This window comes from Metopolophium dirhodum, chromosome 1, assembly GCF_019925205.1.
Source record: "Metopolophium dirhodum isolate CAU chromosome 1, ASM1992520v1, whole genome shotgun sequence".
NCBI classification, from domain to species: Eukaryota; Metazoa; Arthropoda; class Insecta; order Hemiptera; family Aphididae; genus Metopolophium; species Metopolophium dirhodum.
Genome location: NC_083560.1, coordinates 32216351 through 32237838, shown reverse-complemented (window position 1 = coordinate 32237838; position 21488 = coordinate 32216351). Strand labels below are relative to the sequence as shown.

Sequence of the window (21488 nt, the reverse complement as noted above, 5' to 3'; positions counted from 1 at the left end):
TTACAACAAAATAAGAAAATCGCCACATGAGAAATCGGGTGAATATACAAATATTGAAAAATTTAATTTGACTTTCATATAGACATTTTTTTTTTTTTTTGATAAAGCTATATGACCTAACAATGAATCTTGTATTCAATTTTAAAATTTAAAATTTAAAAGGAAAAATTTTATGAATTTCTAATTCAAAATAATTTGCATGTTTCACGATTTTTACGTATTTTGTCAAGTATTGAACTAGAAATGTTTATAAAAAAAAATTGTGACCAGATTTTTAATTATTTTTATCTACATTTGATATAATATATAAGGAGCCTTCTATTAAATTTTCAAACTTTTTTATCCAACAAATACAATTTTATTGATATTTATAGAAAAAAAAAATTGAAAAAATAAAAAAAACACACATCATTGTAAAATCAATAGGTAAATTAATCACTTCACTCTGGATCTAAGATTTACACATTTTTAAAAGTTAAAAATATATAGTAAAATAGATTTTATCATACTCGTACAGGTCCTCAGATTTTTTTTGTTGTCATTCTTTAGTACCAACTAAAAATTAACAATAAATTTAAATTATACTGACCTTCAAACGTTTCATCTGTAAATTGTTGACGACGATGTCGTGATTTTTTTGGTGTCGTTATGATTGTTTTGTCAACTTGTATGTATGCAACTAAAAATAAATAAAAGTGTTAAATTTAAATAAATATATTATTATTATAATAATATGTATACCTATTATCTACCTTCGGCAGTATTTTGATTTGATACCTGCCATGTCCAATTTATGGGTGATTTTTCAACAGTCGTATTTGTTTTGGGAACATTATCATCTATTAACTCATCTAACATTTTTTAATTTATATTATTTGTGTCAAAAATAAAATACACAAAAATATGATTTGTTCTTACTTATATATTTGTTTGGTACTGCATTACGGTTTAGTCGTGATTTTGGGTCTGTGGGATTAGAATAGGCATTTTTTTCGAAATGAGATGAACATACAAACTTCTTTTTTAACTTTTTAGAACTTAGAGACTCTAGTTTAATATTTCCTAAATTAAAAAATGTTTTTCCATATTATTGCAGATTTTATTTATATTATAGATAAATTTAAAATGTTAATTGCCTACTTACCAGAATTAACTATCCATATTTTGGACCTTTCTTCGTTTGATGGAAAAGGATGGAATACTATATTTGATGTATTTCTACGTGTATTTGTGCAGTTAAAATATGCACATTTGTCACTAGACATTTTAATTATTTGAGAACAACATAGTAGACAATAAAAAGTATAAATGATTTCAAAATAACATAACAAGACACAATTCTATAATTATTACGAGATACTTAAGTAATAAATATAACAACCAAGTCTTAAAAAAAAATTTAAATGATCAACGAGTATCGTTCAATTTGTACGTCCGTAATGAATTATCTTCAAGAAAGTCAACGTCTGAAAAATTGTCAATACATTGACGCGACTTCCTGGTTCCTGGGATGTGGTACATCATATATTTCGGTTTTGAAAACCATAATAAGTATAGTCCACTATATGAACTAAAAAAGATAAACGACTGAGTAACTTTTGATGTTGGCAAACATTTAAAATCAGAGATTTGAGTAATAAACTTACATAAGTGTGTGTGATTAGACATTATTCAGTTTCCAAGCTTTTCTGTGTGAATTAAAATCATCAACTGTAACGACTCCAAATCCTTGTTTTTGTGTGTTCATGTTCTTCAAACTCATCGTCAGAGAAATATAATTTTCTGAAAATGTCAAGTTGTAAAAAATATCTAAATACCCAATACATGAATATCATAAGATATATAAATAAGAATATTAAAAGATTTTACCTCTTAGATGATTTACTAATCGTGCTCAGAGTAGTACCAGTGTTACTGTAAATTATTAAAATTTATTTTATATTGTTAATTTTACTTCTCTATCCCTGACAAATGGTTTGGATTATGTTTTGAGACAGCCTCTGGCCATATTATCTACTATTGACTGAGCCTTGTTTATAATCACTGGTTGTGAAAATATTACCGCAGATTCTGTGCCAGATATAAATTTGGTAATTTTTTAATTTGAAGATTTATGGGCATTATTTCCTTGTATTTTCATTGTTTGCAAATCTATATTTGTGAACAAAATAGCAAATTATTCTGACCCTATATTATTAAGAGATATAAACGGTACAACTAGACAATCTTACTTATTAATGAAAATTAACGTAAGATGTTTAGATGTTTTACTAAAAAGAATACACTTATGCATGGAAATTTTTTACTAAAACGTATGAATACAACTCTCTACGAATGGAGGCTGTATTTCTGTTGAAATTTCAAATACCCACCTAATAATCGAAAGATTCAAAATTCGTCGAACAATAAAATAATATTATGTTGTTCTTCATTTGATAACAATTATTACTATCTTAGTGATAAGTCAGAACTGTTGTCTAGTGTATGCAGTACTTCTGGCCGATGTGGCGGGAATTTAAATTTTACTGAAGTCCGAAACTTCGTAAACGCTGACTCCATAAGCACGAATTCAGTGGACGTGAAACGTAACATGGGCATTTTATTGTCTCCGTCTTGTATAGCAAATTTACGATCAACTGATCATATTTAACATAGTTAGTATTAAACTAATTATAGTGAAACGACCTATAATGAATCTATTAGCGAATTTACGATTTGTGTAATGATTTGTTTTTAAAATTGTTTGTGTCTGTGTACAAGATAAGTAGTTGAAATAATGGATATAAATAATACGAAATATGAAAATTCAAACTTTGTATTTTTTTCACCATTTCATTAAGCAAATGTTTAACTTACTTATCTAGAATAATCAACGTCAACCATAAAATAACAAGAAAATGCAAGAAGACCCGAACCCTACATTCTTATATTATGACGTTGAAACATAGTGGAAACGTTGAAGGTAGTTAAGTTAATTTAAGGACCTCAGAAAAGCGCGTTTTCTTTGTCATAATCTACTGTTTCTATTTCCAATTCGATAAGACGTGTTGACAATTATCACGATTTTCACACTGAAAAAATATTCGGATTACCCTAATATGTACAACCCGACTACGAGGGATCGATCGACCCACATTTTAGATTCGAAGCGGAGCGATGAATGTATTGATTTTAATAATGATGTGAGTTTTATTTTTTTATTTGTCCTAGTATACACGATAAGTAGTTGATATATTTTTCGATTTTCAACTTCAGTATCTTGTTCGACGGGAACGTGTATCTAGTTGGTGCAATGAGATGGCCAAAACTTAAAATTCCGAGTAGTTTTCAAAAGCACCGAGAAAAACAAATAAAAATTAAGGAAAACGGTAATTTTTATGTAAAATCGGTTTTCGAAAAAAATTATTTTGGTTTTTGGTGTACCTAAAACTTTAAAACAAATTACCGTAGATATATGAATTTTTTCACTGAATGTTTATATTAGCATTAATCGCTATGAACCATATTATAATTTTTAAAAATGTTCACTCGTTTAGAGCAGTTGATATCAATAACATTTTTTGTCATTTGATCAAAAATCTTGAAAATTTAATACAAATCTCCTGTTACAATGTTACAGTAGTAGTTGAGAAATATTAAAAATACATAGTCATCATTTTTTTTATTAGTATTTAAAGATCGATTTTTGACAACTATTAATCAAATTTAAAAACGATTTTGTAGTTAAAATATATGAAATGTTTAACTTTTATAGCTAAGGATTGAAAATTTGAAACAAGTTTCACAGAAGTAGGTTATTCTGTAACCAAAAAATCTTAAAAATATAAAAATTGAGTTTTTTTATATGAAATTATTTTATGTTTGTAAGAATTTGGTAGTTTGAAGGCTACCAAAAACTACCCACGACAAAAGGGGAACACTTTTGTCGTGACCTATGAGCCGCACCGCGTGTGACGCGAGGGCCAAGTCGGTGGAGCTTATAGGCTTTGTACACGCATCTGAAAGTGAATGCGGAAGATTTATTTTAAAGGGGAAAAAAAAAGATTGTTTCAAACGATAGTAGTGTTAGGGTAATCATGAGGTTTTATTTATTTCTTACATGGGCACATGGCAATTACAAAATAAATAAGAATTTTCGGCGCATTTTGTCCGGCCCACTGGAGGCGGCACACCATATTATTCATTGTGTGTCCTCACGGGGTTACCGGGAAAATGTGTGTGTGGAGGCTCGTTACAGCCGGGATGTTTCATACAAAGGGGAATGTGGATAAAAAAGGACCCGCGTCTTGCGACGCCTCACTGGATAACACACAGATTATATAAAGTTAGTTTTACATGATCTGTGGCCTATGTGCATGGAAGGGGTGGCAGGGGGAAAAATTAGACATATTATTACGACGTGTGGTGTACTGGTGTTCCGATGTTGACTGAAGTTGGTTGGGTAGCCTCGCCCGTCGCCCGGGCCCTCGTGAGTGTACTTAGCTCATCATGACGGCGTGACGTGGGTGTCAAACAAAACAAACAACGGCTACACACCGAAAAGGTATGGTGGTTGACTTCTTGTCGACGATGAAAACGTGTTTGGTGACAAATTGTTCGTGTTACGTCTAAGTGATGAGTGAAGAGCCGTGAAAAAAAGTTGACCAGTCGAGCCGTTGAGAGAAGTATAAAAATGAATGGTATGATGGTGACGGAGATCGGCTATGGCCCGGCGTTGTTGTTGATTTGTAGTGGGGCAGGTCAGTGTCGTGCTTGAGCGGGAATTGTTTTACAATTGTCTTGGGGGTCAGAAAGCACTGTGTGCGATACCGGTTTCGACAACGACGACGGTGACAGCGACAACAGCCGCCAGCGGCTGCGGGTCGAGTGTGCAAACACTGCTGAGTGCGGGGTCAGGGGGGGGGAGAACATATTATTTATTTATTTATTTATTTATTTATTTATTTATTAATTAATTCACGGAATAAAAAATTCCTTATTTAGTATAGTACATAACAATAATTCAGTAAAATAAGATAGCTAACATATACAAGGAGTGATGGCCTAAAAAATACAGCAGAATTACAGGCACAGTAAATATAAACTAAAATAATTAGGACACAAGTAAAATTACATACAACAAATGTACAAAAATAACAGAATATTAAGGTAAACTGAGAAAGGAGGGGTCCTCGTTAGCCAACCGCATCATGCGGTCAATTGGTTTGTTTTTACCGTAATTGGTACAGTGAGTGGAGAGGTACAGCAAAAGGAACTCGAGACCTTGTGGCCCGATGAGGAACTTTAAAGTTTACTTGGACGAGCAGTGAAGGGGCGTTTAAGGAACCATCGATTAATTTTTTTAAAAAGGCCAGATTAGCTTTAACGCGCCTATCTGCTAAAGATGTAAGGCCAAGTGCGCGCAATACTGGAGTATAGTCATGAGGAGGATGGACAATTTTTAGCATGTAAGCTGCAGACGACAGAAAGCGCCTTTGTACTCGCTCTAAGTGGCAAGAATCAGTTACTACAAACGGGTCCCAGAGCACAGACGCATACTCTAGCATGCTTCGGACTAAAGAGCAGTAGACAGTCTTGAGAGATCCAGACAGCTTGAACTCATTCATGGTGCGCATTACGAAGCCAAGCGATTTGAGGGCTCGGCAGCAGATGGAGTCAATGTGAGGGCGGAAGTTCAGATCAGCAGTGAAAAGAACGCCCAAGTCGCTATTGCTTGCAACTCTATCAATCACTGAACCATTGATAGTGTAAGAATAATCGAATACCAACCGGCGCCTGGTGAAGGACATAGCTTTGCATTTATTAGTATTAAATTGGAGGCCAAGAGTGCTAAACCATAAGTTAATGGAATCTAACTCGTTCTGAAGGGCGAGACAGTCAGCTTCAGATTCGATTTTTCGGAAAAGTTTCAGGTCGTCAGCGAACATAAGGAATCTACACTTAGGAACAGCCTTCGTAATTCCATTTATAAATAACGAAAAAAGCAGGGGAGACAAGTGACCACCTTGGGGAACACCAGATGGAACAGGGACGACAGCAGATTTTGATCCAAGCACTTTGACCCACTGGACACGATCGGACAGGTATGATTTAAACCAGGACAAAATAGGTTCGCCAAAACCGGACTTATATAGGATGTCAATGAGGATAGCGTGGTCGACACGGTCAAATGCTTTCACAAAATCAGTGTAAACCACGTCTACCTGGGAGCGATTTTCAAATGCCTCAAGGACAAAATTATTAAACACAATTAAGTTCGAAGTGGAAGAACGTCCGGGTCGGAAACCATATTGTTCGTCGACTAGTACAGAGTCAACCGAGGGTTGAATGGATTGCAGTACTAAGTGTTCGAAAAGCTTGGCAATATGACTTAGAATCGAGATGGGTCGATAATTCGTGACGTTAGATTTGTCGCCAGATTTGAACACAGGGGTGAGTGAGCTGATTTTAAGCATTGATGGAAAAATTCCATCATCCATTGAACGCCTGAAGAGTAACCATAAAGGAAAACAAAGGACAGATCTGATGTTATACAAAAAGGTCCCAGATAGACCATCAGGGCCAACGGAGTGTACATTTTTTAGAGCAGCTAACCCGTTCTCGACATCATCGACACTGAAGATGCAGTCAGAAGGTAAAGTATGCTGCGCAAATGGAATAACAGGTAGGCTACTTGCTGGGGAAGGCACATAGACTGAGTTAAAGTAGGATGAGAAAAGACTGGAGATGGATTCAGGACCAGTGGCAGTTAGATCATTGAGGTGAACAGAGTTGGGAATACCATTGCTAGATCTACGCTTACGTACAAAGCCCCAGAATAAACGAGGATTAACTTTAAGCTTGTTTTCGGTGTTATGCAGAAATGTTTTATAGCACTTTTTATAATAATACTTATACTGAGCGCGCAGGTTAGAGAACTTGTTATAGTCAGCAGGGTTACGTGATGCTTTGTATTTAGCGTGCATTTCTTTCTTGGCAAAAACAATGTTTTTTAGATTTTTAGAGAACCAGGATGGACATTTAGAAGGTTTGAAAACAACTAAAGGTACAAAACTTGTGACACAGTAATGCAATGCATCGTACAATGCACACGTAGCAGTATCAATATCGGTTGTTGTTAAGGTTTCTAACCAGTTAAACGATGATAAGAAGGCACTAATACGAGGATAACAGGCTTTACGAAAATTATAATATTTATGACATCTATCAATAGATGGTAAGTCATCTACAAAAGTAAGCATAAAAACTAAGGCTGGGTGGTAAGGATCACAAGGAACCACCCCAGTAACGGATTTCTCTATATTGATCCGAGAATCATTTGAAAAAACTAGATCAAGGAAATTGCCATTGGAGTTGGGTATGTGATTTAGCTGGAAAAAATTATTATATGCGAAAACGTCAGGAACGCAGTGGATTGCAGGGCCAGAGGAAGAATAAATTAAGCCGAAATCGTCATTAGACCAGGATAGGTCAGGAAGGTTAAAATCACCAGAGAAAATAAATACGGAGCCAGGATTGGCGTCGATAATATATTGAGCAGCAGACATAAAGGATTCATATACCGGGATAGGGCTACTAGGAGGAATGTATACGGAACAAACAATATAAACAGTATTATTTACATAAAATTTAACGAATAAATATTCAACATTGTTTATGAGTGCAGGTAACAAGTTATGGACCACATCGTTACGAATGGCAACGAGAACTCCTCCTCCTCTACTAAAACTACTGGATTGACTACTTCTATCACACCTAAATACAACATAGTTGTGTAAACCTAATTCCGTGTCTTGGAAGCTATTAGTAAGCCACGTTTTAGTTAAACAAATGAAAATATAATTAAACACAGCAACATTACATTTAAAAAGACAAAGTTTGGTTCTTAGACCACCACAGTTTTGATTGTTGCCCATGGGTAGCTTCACTCCTTGGCTGATAAGTTTTTCGGGGTGTTTCACAACACCAGATCTGGAAGTGGGTGAAGCGTACGCCACATTAAGAGGAGGACAGGTAGACGAACATGAAGATATCAGTTTTTTGGAGTGGCGTCTTGAATCATCTCAGGAGCAAGACGACCCCAAAAACGTTTGACCATTACACCATCGGGCCAGAATACAGGATCGAGGACAATATCCAGCTTATCCGCAGGCAGACGAATATGGAACGAAGAGTATGATGGATGCCTTGTAACCATTTTGCTGATGGTCACGTCTGGGTAACCATTGAACAGCTCAGATTCTAGCAGGGCAGTTGTAACACTTGGATCAAGCCTCGAGACAAAAATATCAACATGCTTACGCACAGGCACTGATGACAGCTTGGAAGATGAGTTCTTTACAGAACCAACAATGAATTTTGATTTTACAGACGAAGATTGACTGGCAGTCAATTGATTTGTGGGTTGAGTAGAACGATTACCCGTAACCGAGTTCGGATGTACATCAACTGGCAGTTTAAAGAGTTGAGCATTTGATTTGGGAGTTTGGGCATTAGGTGCCGCATTGAGGTGGTTGAGCTTATCATGTAGCTTAGCGTTACTAAGAGCCACTGATTTGAGCTCCACAACCACGGATTGAAGAATATTAGCAATATTAATTGAGTTTCCATGCGAAGGCGATACAGGATCAGAAGAAGAATCTTTTAAAAACTTAGACAAGTCGTCACTTAGCTTCACACCAGCGGGCAGAGTCTGCGCCACTATATAGTCAACGAGCATGCTTTTAGTCCATTTGTTTAACTCGGAAGAAAGAAGATCATTGTTTTGAGTCATTATGTGTTTTCGACTAACTGGTGAAAAACGTGCGGATAAACAAAGGACAAAATAAAGCGCCTTAGCAAAAATAAATAGGCCAAATAATATGCACCCGGCGTAGACAACAAAGATAGGCGGCGACCTTGGCACGTGCCGGATTCGAATTACGAGATAGCCTCCACGGGTCGATGCTGCTTATCGATGTCGATAAGAATTCAACCGTAATTAGGTGATAGTATAAAGTTATAATAAATTATTACCTTTCAATGATGCGCACACGTTAATTAACAAATGATTGAAAGTAAAAAATTTAGAATAAATAGTAATCAGACTGACTCAAAAACGACACCAGTCGAAGCACGCACTTTTCCGGATTTAGTGAACTAAAAAACGCAAAAAACGGGTAACTAGTTTCGAAGGAAACTTAAAACAGGCACAGAGCGTTATTTGTATTGTCGACGGCCAGAACAACATAATATTATATAATATTGCTGTTGTTATTGATAATTCTTTTTGCGCGGTAACTGCTAATAATTGTATAGTAATAATTTGTAAATGATTTATAAGGTGCCAAAATGTCGTGACGTTACATGTTCAAATTTGGAAAAATTACATATTAAATAACCAAGAATAACGATTTTAGTAATTTTATAATATTAATTCAACTTACCAGCCAATCGTATTAATAAGAAGTAATAATAAACCGTCTCCACTCAGAACCATTTTTCGTATACAATGATATTTTATCATTGAATTCAAATTTAATACAATCCACTATACAGTGATCCATTTGTAACCTACGGTACAACTCATCCACTTCACCGCTTTTTTAAAATTTAATTTGAAATATAAGGCTCATGATGTTTTATTACAATAGTAGTCGAAAATTATTTTTTTAAGCATTTAAAGTTCAAATTTGACAAAATGTATCAAATTTAAAAATGTTTATAATGTTCAATTTTTATAGTTATGGATTGAAAATTTAAAACAAGGTTCCGCGTAAGTAAAGGTTAATAAATGACTTTATTCACAATAATATCATCAGATTACGTTTTTCGTATATAATAATATAATATCATTGAATTCAAATTTAACACCATCCGTTACAGTGACTCACTATTATAATTTGTAACCTACTGTACAGCAGAGCAACACCCACTTTCCCACCTTTCTTTTAATTTTTGTAATTTGGATTGCATAAAATGTTATTAATATTTTCGAAAATTTTCGAAAATTTTTAAAATATTAAACTTTATTATTTAACTAACTAAATATAATATTATAATTATGCACACGGGGCAATCCTTCGTTCATGTTGTGGAAAACTAGAATATTTTATCTGAGTGCAAATCTACGTAACCGTTGCGACGTTTTTTTGGAATATGACTCGTTTGTTTGAGAGGAAAATAAATATTTTTTTCGCCATCTGTATTATACACTATTATCCGATATGACGTGCCGATTCTACAGATTCATACTAAATATCAAATATTACCGTCTCGTCGTGGCGTCGCGTTTCTTGAAAGATCAGATGCGGGTTACTATTACTAACGATCATTTACGATTTACGACAAGGTACGAGTTACGACAATATTGCCGAACTTATTAGAATGCCGTGTGGTGTAAAATCTGTGTGAACGGCGTACCAGGGTCGCAGACGTAACAACCTTCAGTTTTTGGCAGCAGTAACGGTGGCCCTGCCAGTGTTACGATGGTGACGGAGAAGCCACAAACGCAGCATACGCTCCTGGTACAAGCAGCAAGTTTAAGGTACGGTTTCCAAGGCCGCGACGACTGTTCTGCTACTGAACAGCATTATAGTCGCATTATAGTCGTATTATGGGCTTGTAAATTACGCCCACACAAAATACTATAGTAAATTGCACTCGGGATTTTTCAGTTTCTAAAACAGATATAGTAAATTGTGCTGTATCTAAGTGACCTTATCGATATCTATTATTTATAAATTATTTTAAATATTGTTGTTCGTTTATTAGTGGATATCAATGCCACCTTTATATGCCACGCGTAGATATTAATGCCACGCGTATATAACGACTTTACGTATAGGTAATATTATAGTAAGCCGTTTTCATTATACATACTGGATTTAGCCAGAAAGAAATGAAGTTTTAGGTTTGTATTGGAGTACAGATTATCAACTAAGCTACCTTATAATTATTCGAAACAATTGTACTATTGTGTGTAAAACAATTAATCCGTTATTGAAAAACATAATTGTTGATGAATAACATGGATTTATATCGTCTACGGTTCCAAACATACTGTATAATACTATAATGTATATCAAACTTAAATCTTGGATACCCTACATTAAAATCAGGTCACCAGGTCAACGTTGTATTTACAAATTTTTTAAAAACTTTTGACAAGATCGTTCTTAATATTCTTGCTATTAAATTATATATGGTCTAGGAACCCTTTTATTTCATATTTATTATTTACCGATGATCTTAAATTATATCATATTGTTAAAACTTCTACGATGCCGAAATGCTTCAAAATGACTTAAATCATATCTCTAGTCAGTGTAAGTGTTTAGGTAACCATAATAAATTTTATCTATGTATTTCTATATGTAAAGTAGCTACATAATGACGAAATTCTCGAAAAAAAAACAGTCATTATATCTTCATAATTATTATTTAAACGATCTTGAACTTACTCACGTCTACCAAAATAAGTATTTAGGTACCTATACTTTTTGATATTTCTATAATTTAACGCTTTCTTTTTCCTGTGGCTTAAAGTTCATTCCAAACCGATAATTTCACTCGAAGTTTAAGCAGCTTGTATCAATGTAGTAGGTATAGGTACCTAAGTACATCTTTGATACAACTATACAAATTAATATTGAATACTATCAAATAGGTACATAGCTACCTTTACCTACGTTACCAGTACATTACATTATCACTTTAAACAATCTAAAATAATAAAATAAATCACTTACAATATAATAAATGTATGTACATAATTATTAGGTAATTAATAATTAATAATGATCTCTTAACTTTAGAATTGCGTTGGTATAGAAAAAATGTAAAGCCAAAAATTAATAAAATAAACAACCCCATATTACGCATTATCAAATTTCTAAGAAGGTACCTACGTAACATCACTTACCCAAACGACCTCGAATTTGACACACATATTATTAGTTGGGTCTTAAGAGTATTGAAATTGAAGCCATTGGTAACAAATATTATATTATAATAAAAACTATAAATTTGCAATGCATACCTGAGGCTTAATAAATGAAAAAATACTCAACCAATTTTGAAGATTCAAAGAAGTTTTAGATAATAGATTAAACCAATTATTTTAGATTGGCTTAGCCGCTATTAATAGTATTAAAATAATTAAATTATAACCACTTGGGTATAATTAATTGATTCTGCTTACAATTGGTTTTACGTAAGAAAAAAAAGTTTTTGTTACTATCCACCTCGAGATTACCCGCCCTGGATTTATTTATCACCGGATCATGCAGGCTAATACAGATAGTTAGAATAATATAAGGCATAAAGTTTAATTTATTCATTTTGATCGTCTAATTTTTTCTTTAACAATCAAGTACAAATGGTATCATTATGTTAATTCTATAAATATTTAACTTATGGATGTAGGCATGTAGCTACATCATAATATTATAGTGAAATCTTTGGTTACAATTTCTAATTTTGCGATCATAAATTATTACAAATTGGTACCCATGGTTTGAATATAAAACCCCCAAAATGCATACAAATTCAAGAAGCTTAGACAACCGTAGTTAATAAACTAGTTAACCAAAATTAATTAATAAATTAACTATCGATATTTTCAAAAAAATGATTAATATAGCTGTTTTCATATTAAAAAATTAAGTTGATTTTTCTGTTAGTACTACTTCGTACTAAAATAAATTATGAAATTTTGCAAATCAAAAAAAAAAAATAAAAAAACAAATTTTTTTTTATTATTAATCCATATAGGTTTTTAGTTTCCGGGCTTTACGGTCCGGATAATTAATTACCGGGATTATACGTGAATACAAATTCCGGAAATAAACGTTCCGGACAAATACGGTCTTATGTTTTAGATTCCGGTCATATACATTCCGGACAAGTACATTCCGGAATTATACGGTCAGACACTAAGCGCGATTACAAATTCCGGAAATATACGTTACTGAAAAATACTGATATGGTTTTTTACAATCCGGGCGTATAGGTTCTGGATAAATATTTTCCGGAATAATACGGTCTGGATGAACACGGTTTTAGGTTTTTACATTCCGGACATATATGTTCCGGAATTTATACTTTCCGCATATACATTTTCCGGAATATTATGAACTTCCAATAAAAAATGAAACATTATGAAGTTAATGTTTCAATTTCCATCATATCATTTGAATTAGGTTTTTTTTTAGTTAATTTAGCCTTCTCCTAGATAATTCAATGGATTTTCACCTATAACGATCCCTTCACGATCAATGTTATTACACAATAATTGATACTGTGCAATAAATTTCCAACCCTGTTTGCTTTCTTCAATAAATTGTACAATCTATCAATTATAAAATATTATTGATCGTGTAGGGGCCGCTTATGAAGATAAATAAAATAAAATATATATGTACCTCCTTACATTTGGTATTATACATTTACAACGGTATTCAAAATTGTTACATCGGCAAAAAACATACAAAACTGTTTAAATGTTCAAATAGTCAATATTATACATATAATATAGGTACTATATAAGTCAACCACAGCACTCATATTCTAATAATTTCAAATGAAATTCTTCACATGAAATATTTTATACTTCAAACATTAATTGCAACTAATTATGATCGTAATCATAGGCGTGTGCAGACCTGAATTTCAAGGGATGTCTACAATATTTTTGAGCCCATTCCTAACAATAGTCACGTTTATATTAATTATATGGTGTACATTATTATATTGTGCAGGCCGGGAGCGTACAATAATAATACGCACGCCCGGACACCAACTTAGGGTCTTCACACCACTAACACCTAAAACCTAGAAATATGGAGAACAAGCTGAGTGTGTAATGGTGTAATAGCTCGAGCAGTAGTGGTCGGGATCACCTAGCAATAATTACTGTCGGCTATGTAGTGCGTGTTGTGTAATTATGTGTATTTGTGTATGAATATGTGTATGTGTGTGTAGATGTGTATACAATTAAACAAATAGGTAATACAAATGGTAACACGGTTTCTGATAGTTAAGTTGCTGTATAATACGCAGATTTAAATAATAGCAGTACAAAATATATATTAAAAACTCACAGTAACACAAACGTGAAAAAATATATAATAATAATAATATAATGATAATAATAAAAAAGCTATTGGAGCTGCTATGAAAATAATGTGACTCTTCTGGTCCAACAATGTATAATAATAAAAATAATAATAATAAATGACCGGCCCTTATGGCCAACCGAAATAATAATAATATATTGACGCAGGTATTTGAGCTGAAGCTCGTATAAAATAATATGCGGCCCTTCTGGCCAACAATTTAATAATAATAAAAAAAATCTATAGCCCTTTTGGCCCAACAGTTAAAAGTGTATAATAAATATAATAATAATAAAAATAATGAAAAACCTCACAATTCGTAAAGCGCAGACTAGCTAGCTGGTCCTGTGCTATAGTATGGGTACAATACACGCAAATGACAAAATAATAATGTAATGATTGCCCTTATGGTTCACAATAATAAAATAATATCGTCTAATAGACTCGTGTCTGGTCACCGTTACGACGAAAATATATAATATTGACACCTTACTATTAGATCAAAAACGGAGTAAAATAATTATTTTGCACACGTCGGTGTTCGCTGAAAGACGTACGAATGTACGATACGAGACAAAATATCACGGTGGCCGTGTTAATAACGATCGCGGAGCCAGTTCGGCGACGTACGATAACGCGGTGATAGTAAAAATAATTATGTATTATAATATTATAGGTAGGTACAATTACTTAATAATTCACTGGACACGTTTGAATAATATATACAAAAATAAAACAATGATTAGCTATTACAATCATATATAATCATAATAAATTATTCCAAAGAAATTAAACATATTTTTGTCATTTGTTATGTTTTTAATCTTGAAACATGAGTTATTTTTTACTAAATATTATTAAAAAAAAATACATTTTACATTAGTATAATCAGTTAAAATTCAGTCTCCTTATGCTCTGAGACGAATATTGTATAGGGCCCCGATTACAAAATATCGGGGGGTGTAATGGCACACCCGGAACCTCCGTGCACACGCCTATGGTTGTATTAAGTATACTTAAGTTTCTGAAAAAAATCGTAAACGTTTATTTTTTTACTCGGATAGCCATCGTATTATTATGAAGGGTCCGGGAAAAATAATCGAAATATGTACTGTCAAAATTGTCAAATATGATTAAAAATATAATACAGATACACTACGGGAAAGTGAATCTAGTTAGTGCATCAAACATTTAAAATTCCCAGTAGTTTTCAAAAAAACGATTTTGGTTTTTGGTGTACGTATAACTCTAAAACAATTTACCGTAGATATGTGAAATTTTATTTACTGAATGTTTATATTAGCATTTGCTATGAACCATATAATTTTAAAAAATTTTGACTTGTTTTGAGCTGTTTATGGATATTTTCAGATCCTAATTTTTTTAGTTTTTTTGCTATAGATGTCAATAACATTTTATTCAATGGAATAGGTGCAAATAGTGGGGGTGGGCTTCAGAGACTAAACTTTTATGGCTTGTAACGTTACTAAATGTATACATTTATGGGTCGTATATGCATACATATATTTATATATGCCACAATATAAAGTCCGGAGAGATAAGGCGTACCCAAACCCGACTGCACACACATGCATCAACAGATTAGTAAATGCTATATCGTATTTTGTATTATATAAATATACACCTAAAAGGCCGTCACCACTGAATTGCATTGCTGCCGAATTGTCAGTCGCCGTTTCGCTCCTGACCGTGGTCGTCGGTGCAACACAGTTTTTTAAATCCAGTGTGCAATGCCCCAGCTATGGAGAGAACCATTGAATCAGCCAGGACCGTCACCCGAAGGTCCGAGGGTGGACGAACAGCACGTGATGACAACAGCAACAATAAGAACAACAAAAAAAACAACGGCGGATGTGACCGAGCCAATGTGGTGGTGACCCCACGGGTGTCGGGTAGTCAGCGATGTACATAGTGATAGTATATAATTTAGCCCATAATTCAGGTTTTATCCGTATTATGTTATCAAAAATCTCAAATAAAAGTATAATTAAAAGTATACACGTGACAATAGTCTGTTCCCACCTTAGTGTCCGATCGTAAGGGTAACCTCACAAGCTAAAGATTGAAAATTTAAAACTTTGGAACCTAATAAATAGGTTATGTTGTAACCAAAAAATTATATAAAAATAAAAACACGATTTTTTTTATAGATTTTTTTATGTTAAAATTTCAACAAAGTTACATATTAAATAACCGAGAATAACGATTTTAGTATATTATTTCTAAGTATATTCGATGATATTATTGTCAATAAAGTAATTTATAAAAAACCTATTTACGTGGAACCATTTTTTAAATTTTCAATCTTTAGCTATAAAAGTTGAACATTTAATACATTTTTAACTACAATATAATTATTCAATTATAAATTTAATACATTTTGTAAAATTCGAACTTTAAATGCTTATAACAAAATAATGTGTCTATGTATTTTTAATATTTTTCAACTACTATTGTAACAATATATCAGGAGCCTTGTATTAAATGTTCACTCTGTTTTATCCAACAAATAAAATTGTATTGATATTTATAGAAAAAAAAATTAAAAAAATTGAAAACTGACAATATCCGTAATAAACAGCTCAAAAAGTGTCAAAATATTTTCAAAATTTGATGGTGTATATAAAATGAAAATAAATATATTCATTAAAATTTTCATGTATCAACAGTTATTCATTTTTGAGTAACAACAAAATATCAAAATCGCTACATGAGAAATCGAGCGAATATACAATATTGTAAAAATATAAACTTCAAACGTTCAAAAAAGTTTTACTTTATTTGCTTATAGACATTTTTCTTTGATGAAGGTAGACAAACTAATAGGTTATCTTGTATTACATTTTCAAATCTTTAATTTACAAAGAAAATTTTTTATGAATATTTAACTTAAAATAATTTGTGATTTTTCAGTATTTTGCCAAGATTTTAATTTTAAATGCTTATTAAAAAAACTGTTACTAAGGATTTTTAATATTTTACAAATTTCATTGTAACCATATACTTGAAGCCTTCTATTAATTTTTTAAGCTTTTTTACCCAACAAATAAAGTTTAATTGACATTCATAGAAACAAATGAGTATATTATGACAATTTTGTCGATTGGAAATTGTTTTTACTTACCATTAAACATGGTTGGACACTACTGTTTTACACGATCATGAAATGCAAAGACAACAGTATTAAAGTATAAAGATGTATGAAATGTTGACCCTAAATTGAGAAAAATATATTCTCATTTCTTTGTTACGTAGCACATTATTTATTTTTTTCGAAACAATACAGTTGATGAACTATAAGTGTAATATTAAGATGATTTGAAAAACACATACAATTAAAGTGTTTTAAGATTTGGTAACTTCTATAGTCATAATTTATCAAAAAATAAAATTACTACGTCAAGGATATTGTGTTAAAATATTGAACAGTAAAACGCGTTCACGGGAAGCTGGTTTTTGATATCTCAATCTTTGCGCGAGAAGCGTTCGTGAATTTTAAACAATATTTTTCATTTTTTTCGAACGGTTGTGAAGAACAAGATAGGTGGCTAGCAGTGATGTACGTAAAGATAAATTTAGACATGACTATTATTGAGACACTATAGTTAGTCGCTACAAAACAACGGAAACTGTGATACATTGATAGGTGAATTGGGTCCCGAGCCACCAGGGTCCTATGCTTCTAACACCGCCGTTGTATGTTGGAAATCATTTTATGAAAATAAAAAATGACTAAATACTTACCTATAATAAAATATTCATCAGTTATTAGTCGTTAATCACTATCTAATTAATATAAAAATAAATTAAAATAAAACCCAGCGGAAATAATATATAAATAGTACAATATTAGATTATCAGAGCCTTTTATTATTTATCCGACTATCTATAGAAAAAAATGAGTTATTTCCAGTGCTGGTTTTAGCCTTACCTAACCTAAAAAAGTTGGAACTTGAGTACATCCGTAAACAGCTCAAAACAAGTCAACAATTTTGACATTTTTTTCATACATAGAAAAGTTGTTTAAATTTTATTTCACAATCATTTGTTTTAGTGTTACACAAAAAGCCAAAATCGATTTTGCGTATAAATTCCCGTTTTTCCTTAATTTAATTTTGTTTTCCAGGCAATTTTGTAAATTATTGGGAATTTTAAATTTTGACCTCCCAAAAGTACCAATTAAATTGTTTTTCCCATCGAACAAGATAAAGTTTAAAATCGAAGCATTATTTCGGCTACTCATCGTGTACACAGACACAATACACAGACAAAATAAAATAAAAAAACACACAATATCATTGTAAAATCAATACATTCATCGCTCCGCTAAGGATCTAAAAATTTACTTGAAGTATGTAAACTACGTGAGTCATTGAGTATGTTGTATAATATAGTGGGTAAATGATTTAATTTTCAGTTAGCAAATTATAGTGAATACACCCCACCCCCATAAAAAAAATGTATAGCGCCTGCCCAGGCTATATCTGTGGATTTTATTTTATTTATTTTATTAAAACATTTTAAAATATAAACCATGTCTAGAAAAAATACGTCAAACGTTTGAAAATATTTAAAAAAATTGTCAAACAAGCCTAATGAAGCAGTATTTGTAAAACACATTATGAACATGGTCATAGGCCGTCAAATTTATGTGAATATTTGCGACGAGTTCATCAAACAAAATTAGATACGGATAAACACATTATGAAGTTAGTGAAAGATTTAGATCAAGAAGAAAATAATGACCAGCCAAGTAATTCAAAAACTGTAAATTATGGTAAGTACTAATTAGTTAGTTTAAGTATGCATGAATTATAATTCGCCGAGTTTAAATACTAGTTAGTTCTAAGTATGTGTATATTATATAAATGGTGGCTTCAAGCTTGTATAGGCACCACTACCGTTTTTATCATTAAAATTATCTTAACGTTTAATTTAATTTTAACTTTTAACTCGTTAATACCCAGCCTTGTTGATCCCATTCAACATGATAAGTGCCAAACTATACAACTTACTATGAACCGAAAACTGATAACGACATAATACGCAGTATTACGGTATTATATACAGTGGATTCCGCTTAATGTGGGCACGTTGGGACCAGCTCTGTTTGCTTACATTAAGCGGTTGCCCATAAAAACCAAAATTAGTAAAAAAAAAAAATTATAATACAAAAAAATTTTTATTTTTATTATCATATATTTAATTGAAATAAAGTGAAATAATTACTATATAAATTAAATTAAATAAATAAAATGAATATTTGGGTGTGGAAGGTATACAAAACGTTGTAATTGTTCGTTGTCTAAGCTGTTTAGCGTGGATCTGGTTAACAAAATGGGCACACGCTTCAAGCTTATCACACGGACTATTTTCGTTACCCTCTTGCATGAAGAACTTCTGCAACAAATCAATGCACTTTTTAGCCTCTCTAGCTGTAACTGGTGGTTCGGTATCTTCTTCTTCTTCTTCATCATCATCTTCTAACTTCCTTTTTTTAAGAACATTTTGTACTCCAACATCACAAATTTCTTCATTATCATCAAAACAGGGAGCATTTTCATCAATGTTTTCATATTCGTTATGGTTTTGAACAAATAAAAATTGTTCATCCAACTCAGTCAACTCAGGTTGTGGACCAATAAAATTAGAAAATCCACAATGAGTGAAACAATTCATAATAGTTGAGCTACTAACTTCTCGCCAACTCTCGGATACAAACTGTATCGCTTGTAATATGTTTATTTTACCACTTATTTGATTAGCAGTTGCAGATTGATCAAACATGTTTTCCTCAATCTTTTCTAGAATAGAATGAACTAGTTCATTCTATATCTCACCTTGAGGTTTTTGATAATACCCATATCTAAGGGTTGGATTAAGGATGTCGTATTTGGGGGCAAAAATTCTAAAGTGATGTTTTTGAGTTAACGTTTTTTGGATATGCAGCACAGTTATCAATAAGAAGAAGTATGGAACTAGATTTTGCTTGCAATTCCTTATCCCATTCATATAGCCAGTTTGAAAATATGGTTGAAGTCATCCGTGCATTTTTATTCGCGTGGTAATGCACTGTCATTTTATTTATAGACATATTTTTAAAACATCGAGGTTTTAAGCTTTTCCCTTCTACTAGCAGCTTTCTTTTGTCACTCCCGGTCATATTGACACATAAGAAGACTGTAAACCTGTACATTGCTTTTTTTGAACCAGATAGAACGTCTTTTTTGAAACATAAAGAACCGTCGGGTGTCGTGATAATACAGTTCAGTTTCATCTGCATTATATATGTTATCCAGGGAAAAGTCGTTCAAAATTATTTTTAGCCTGTCAACTTTCCAATCATTAGAGGCGGATTCATCAGCACTTGCTTTTTCACCATGCACACGTTTGAATTTTATCTCGTGTCTATTCTTCCACCTGCTTAACCAACCATCAGTAGCAATTAACTGATTGTTAACAATTTTCCGGGATAATTCTTCGGCTTTACATTTTAACATTGGCCCAGACACGCGAACACCGCGACTTTTTATCAATGAAAACCACTCACTTAAGGCCTCGTCAACTTCGGGATCTTTCCCTTCTCGTTTACGTTTTTGATTACCAGTTTGAGTTAAATTGAAGTTTTTGCGTAAAATGACTTCTTCTTTGAGCAGTTTCGCCACCGTTGATTTCGGAACGCATAATTTAAAAAATTCAAATGAAATTAATAGGTACACTTTTGTCGAAATGGTTTATTTTAATTATGTGATCTTTTTAAAACTCTATTAAAACTTTATTGATTGACTTTGTAAGAGTTTGGTAGATTTCACCCTACCAAAAACTACCCACGACCAAAGGGGAACACTTCAGTCATGACCTGTGAGCCGCACCTCGTGAGACCCGAGGGTCAAGTTGGTGGAGCTCACAGGCTTTGTTACACGCATAGGCTAATGAAAGCCCAAGATTTATGGGGGGAAATGAGTTAAAATAAAATAAATAATACGAAGGTTTCTTTTTACGGGTAATCAGTGAGTGTATTGTACACAGGTAAAATAGTGATTAATTTATAAGGTGGCACATGACAAATACAATTTAAAGAAATATAATATAAAATAAGGTGGCACATGGAATATACAATTTACATTAATATAATAAACAAACGAAACATGGGGACACTTTTCCCGGCCCACAGGAGGCTACACACCGTATCAATCACGGTGTGCCCTCACGGGGTTACCGGGAAAATGTACAGGTGGTTTGTTTAAACCGGGGAAAGGTTACAGCGGGGCCCGCGTCTTGCGACGCCTAATATCGTGCTTTTCAGGGGGGGGACAAGGGAAATATATAGCTACGACATCGACGGTGCTGGTGTGGTCTGGATTAGACGGT

General features: G+C 32.7%; 1 protein-coding gene across 1 annotated transcript; it reads right to left on the bottom strand.

Annotated features, from left to right (window-relative positions):
• Positions 1-20025: 20025 nt before the first annotated feature.
• On the bottom strand, positions 20026-20617 carry LOC132936406 (tigger transposable element-derived protein 4-like). The gene is made up of 2 exons (XM_061003131.1): positions 20453-20617; positions 20026-20394 (listed from the first exon to the last, which is right to left on the bottom strand). Exons 1-2 carry the CDS (start codon positions 20615-20617, stop codon positions 20026-20028), a joined length of 534 nt encoding a protein of 177 aa, XP_060859114.1.
• Positions 20618-21488: the final 871 nt, after the last annotated feature.

What these genes read in the sequence shown, in the direction of transcription:
- LOC132936406 (XM_061003131.1), bottom strand. Translation starts at nt 20,617, where the DNA reads ATGTTAAAATGTAAAGCCGAAGAATTATCCCGGAAAATTGTTAACAAT. An exon ending in CCGCCTCTAATGATTGGAAA is followed by an intron (nt 20,395 to 20,452) that starts GTTGACAGGCTA and finishes TATATAATGCAG; the next exon opens with ATGAAACTGAACTGTATTAT.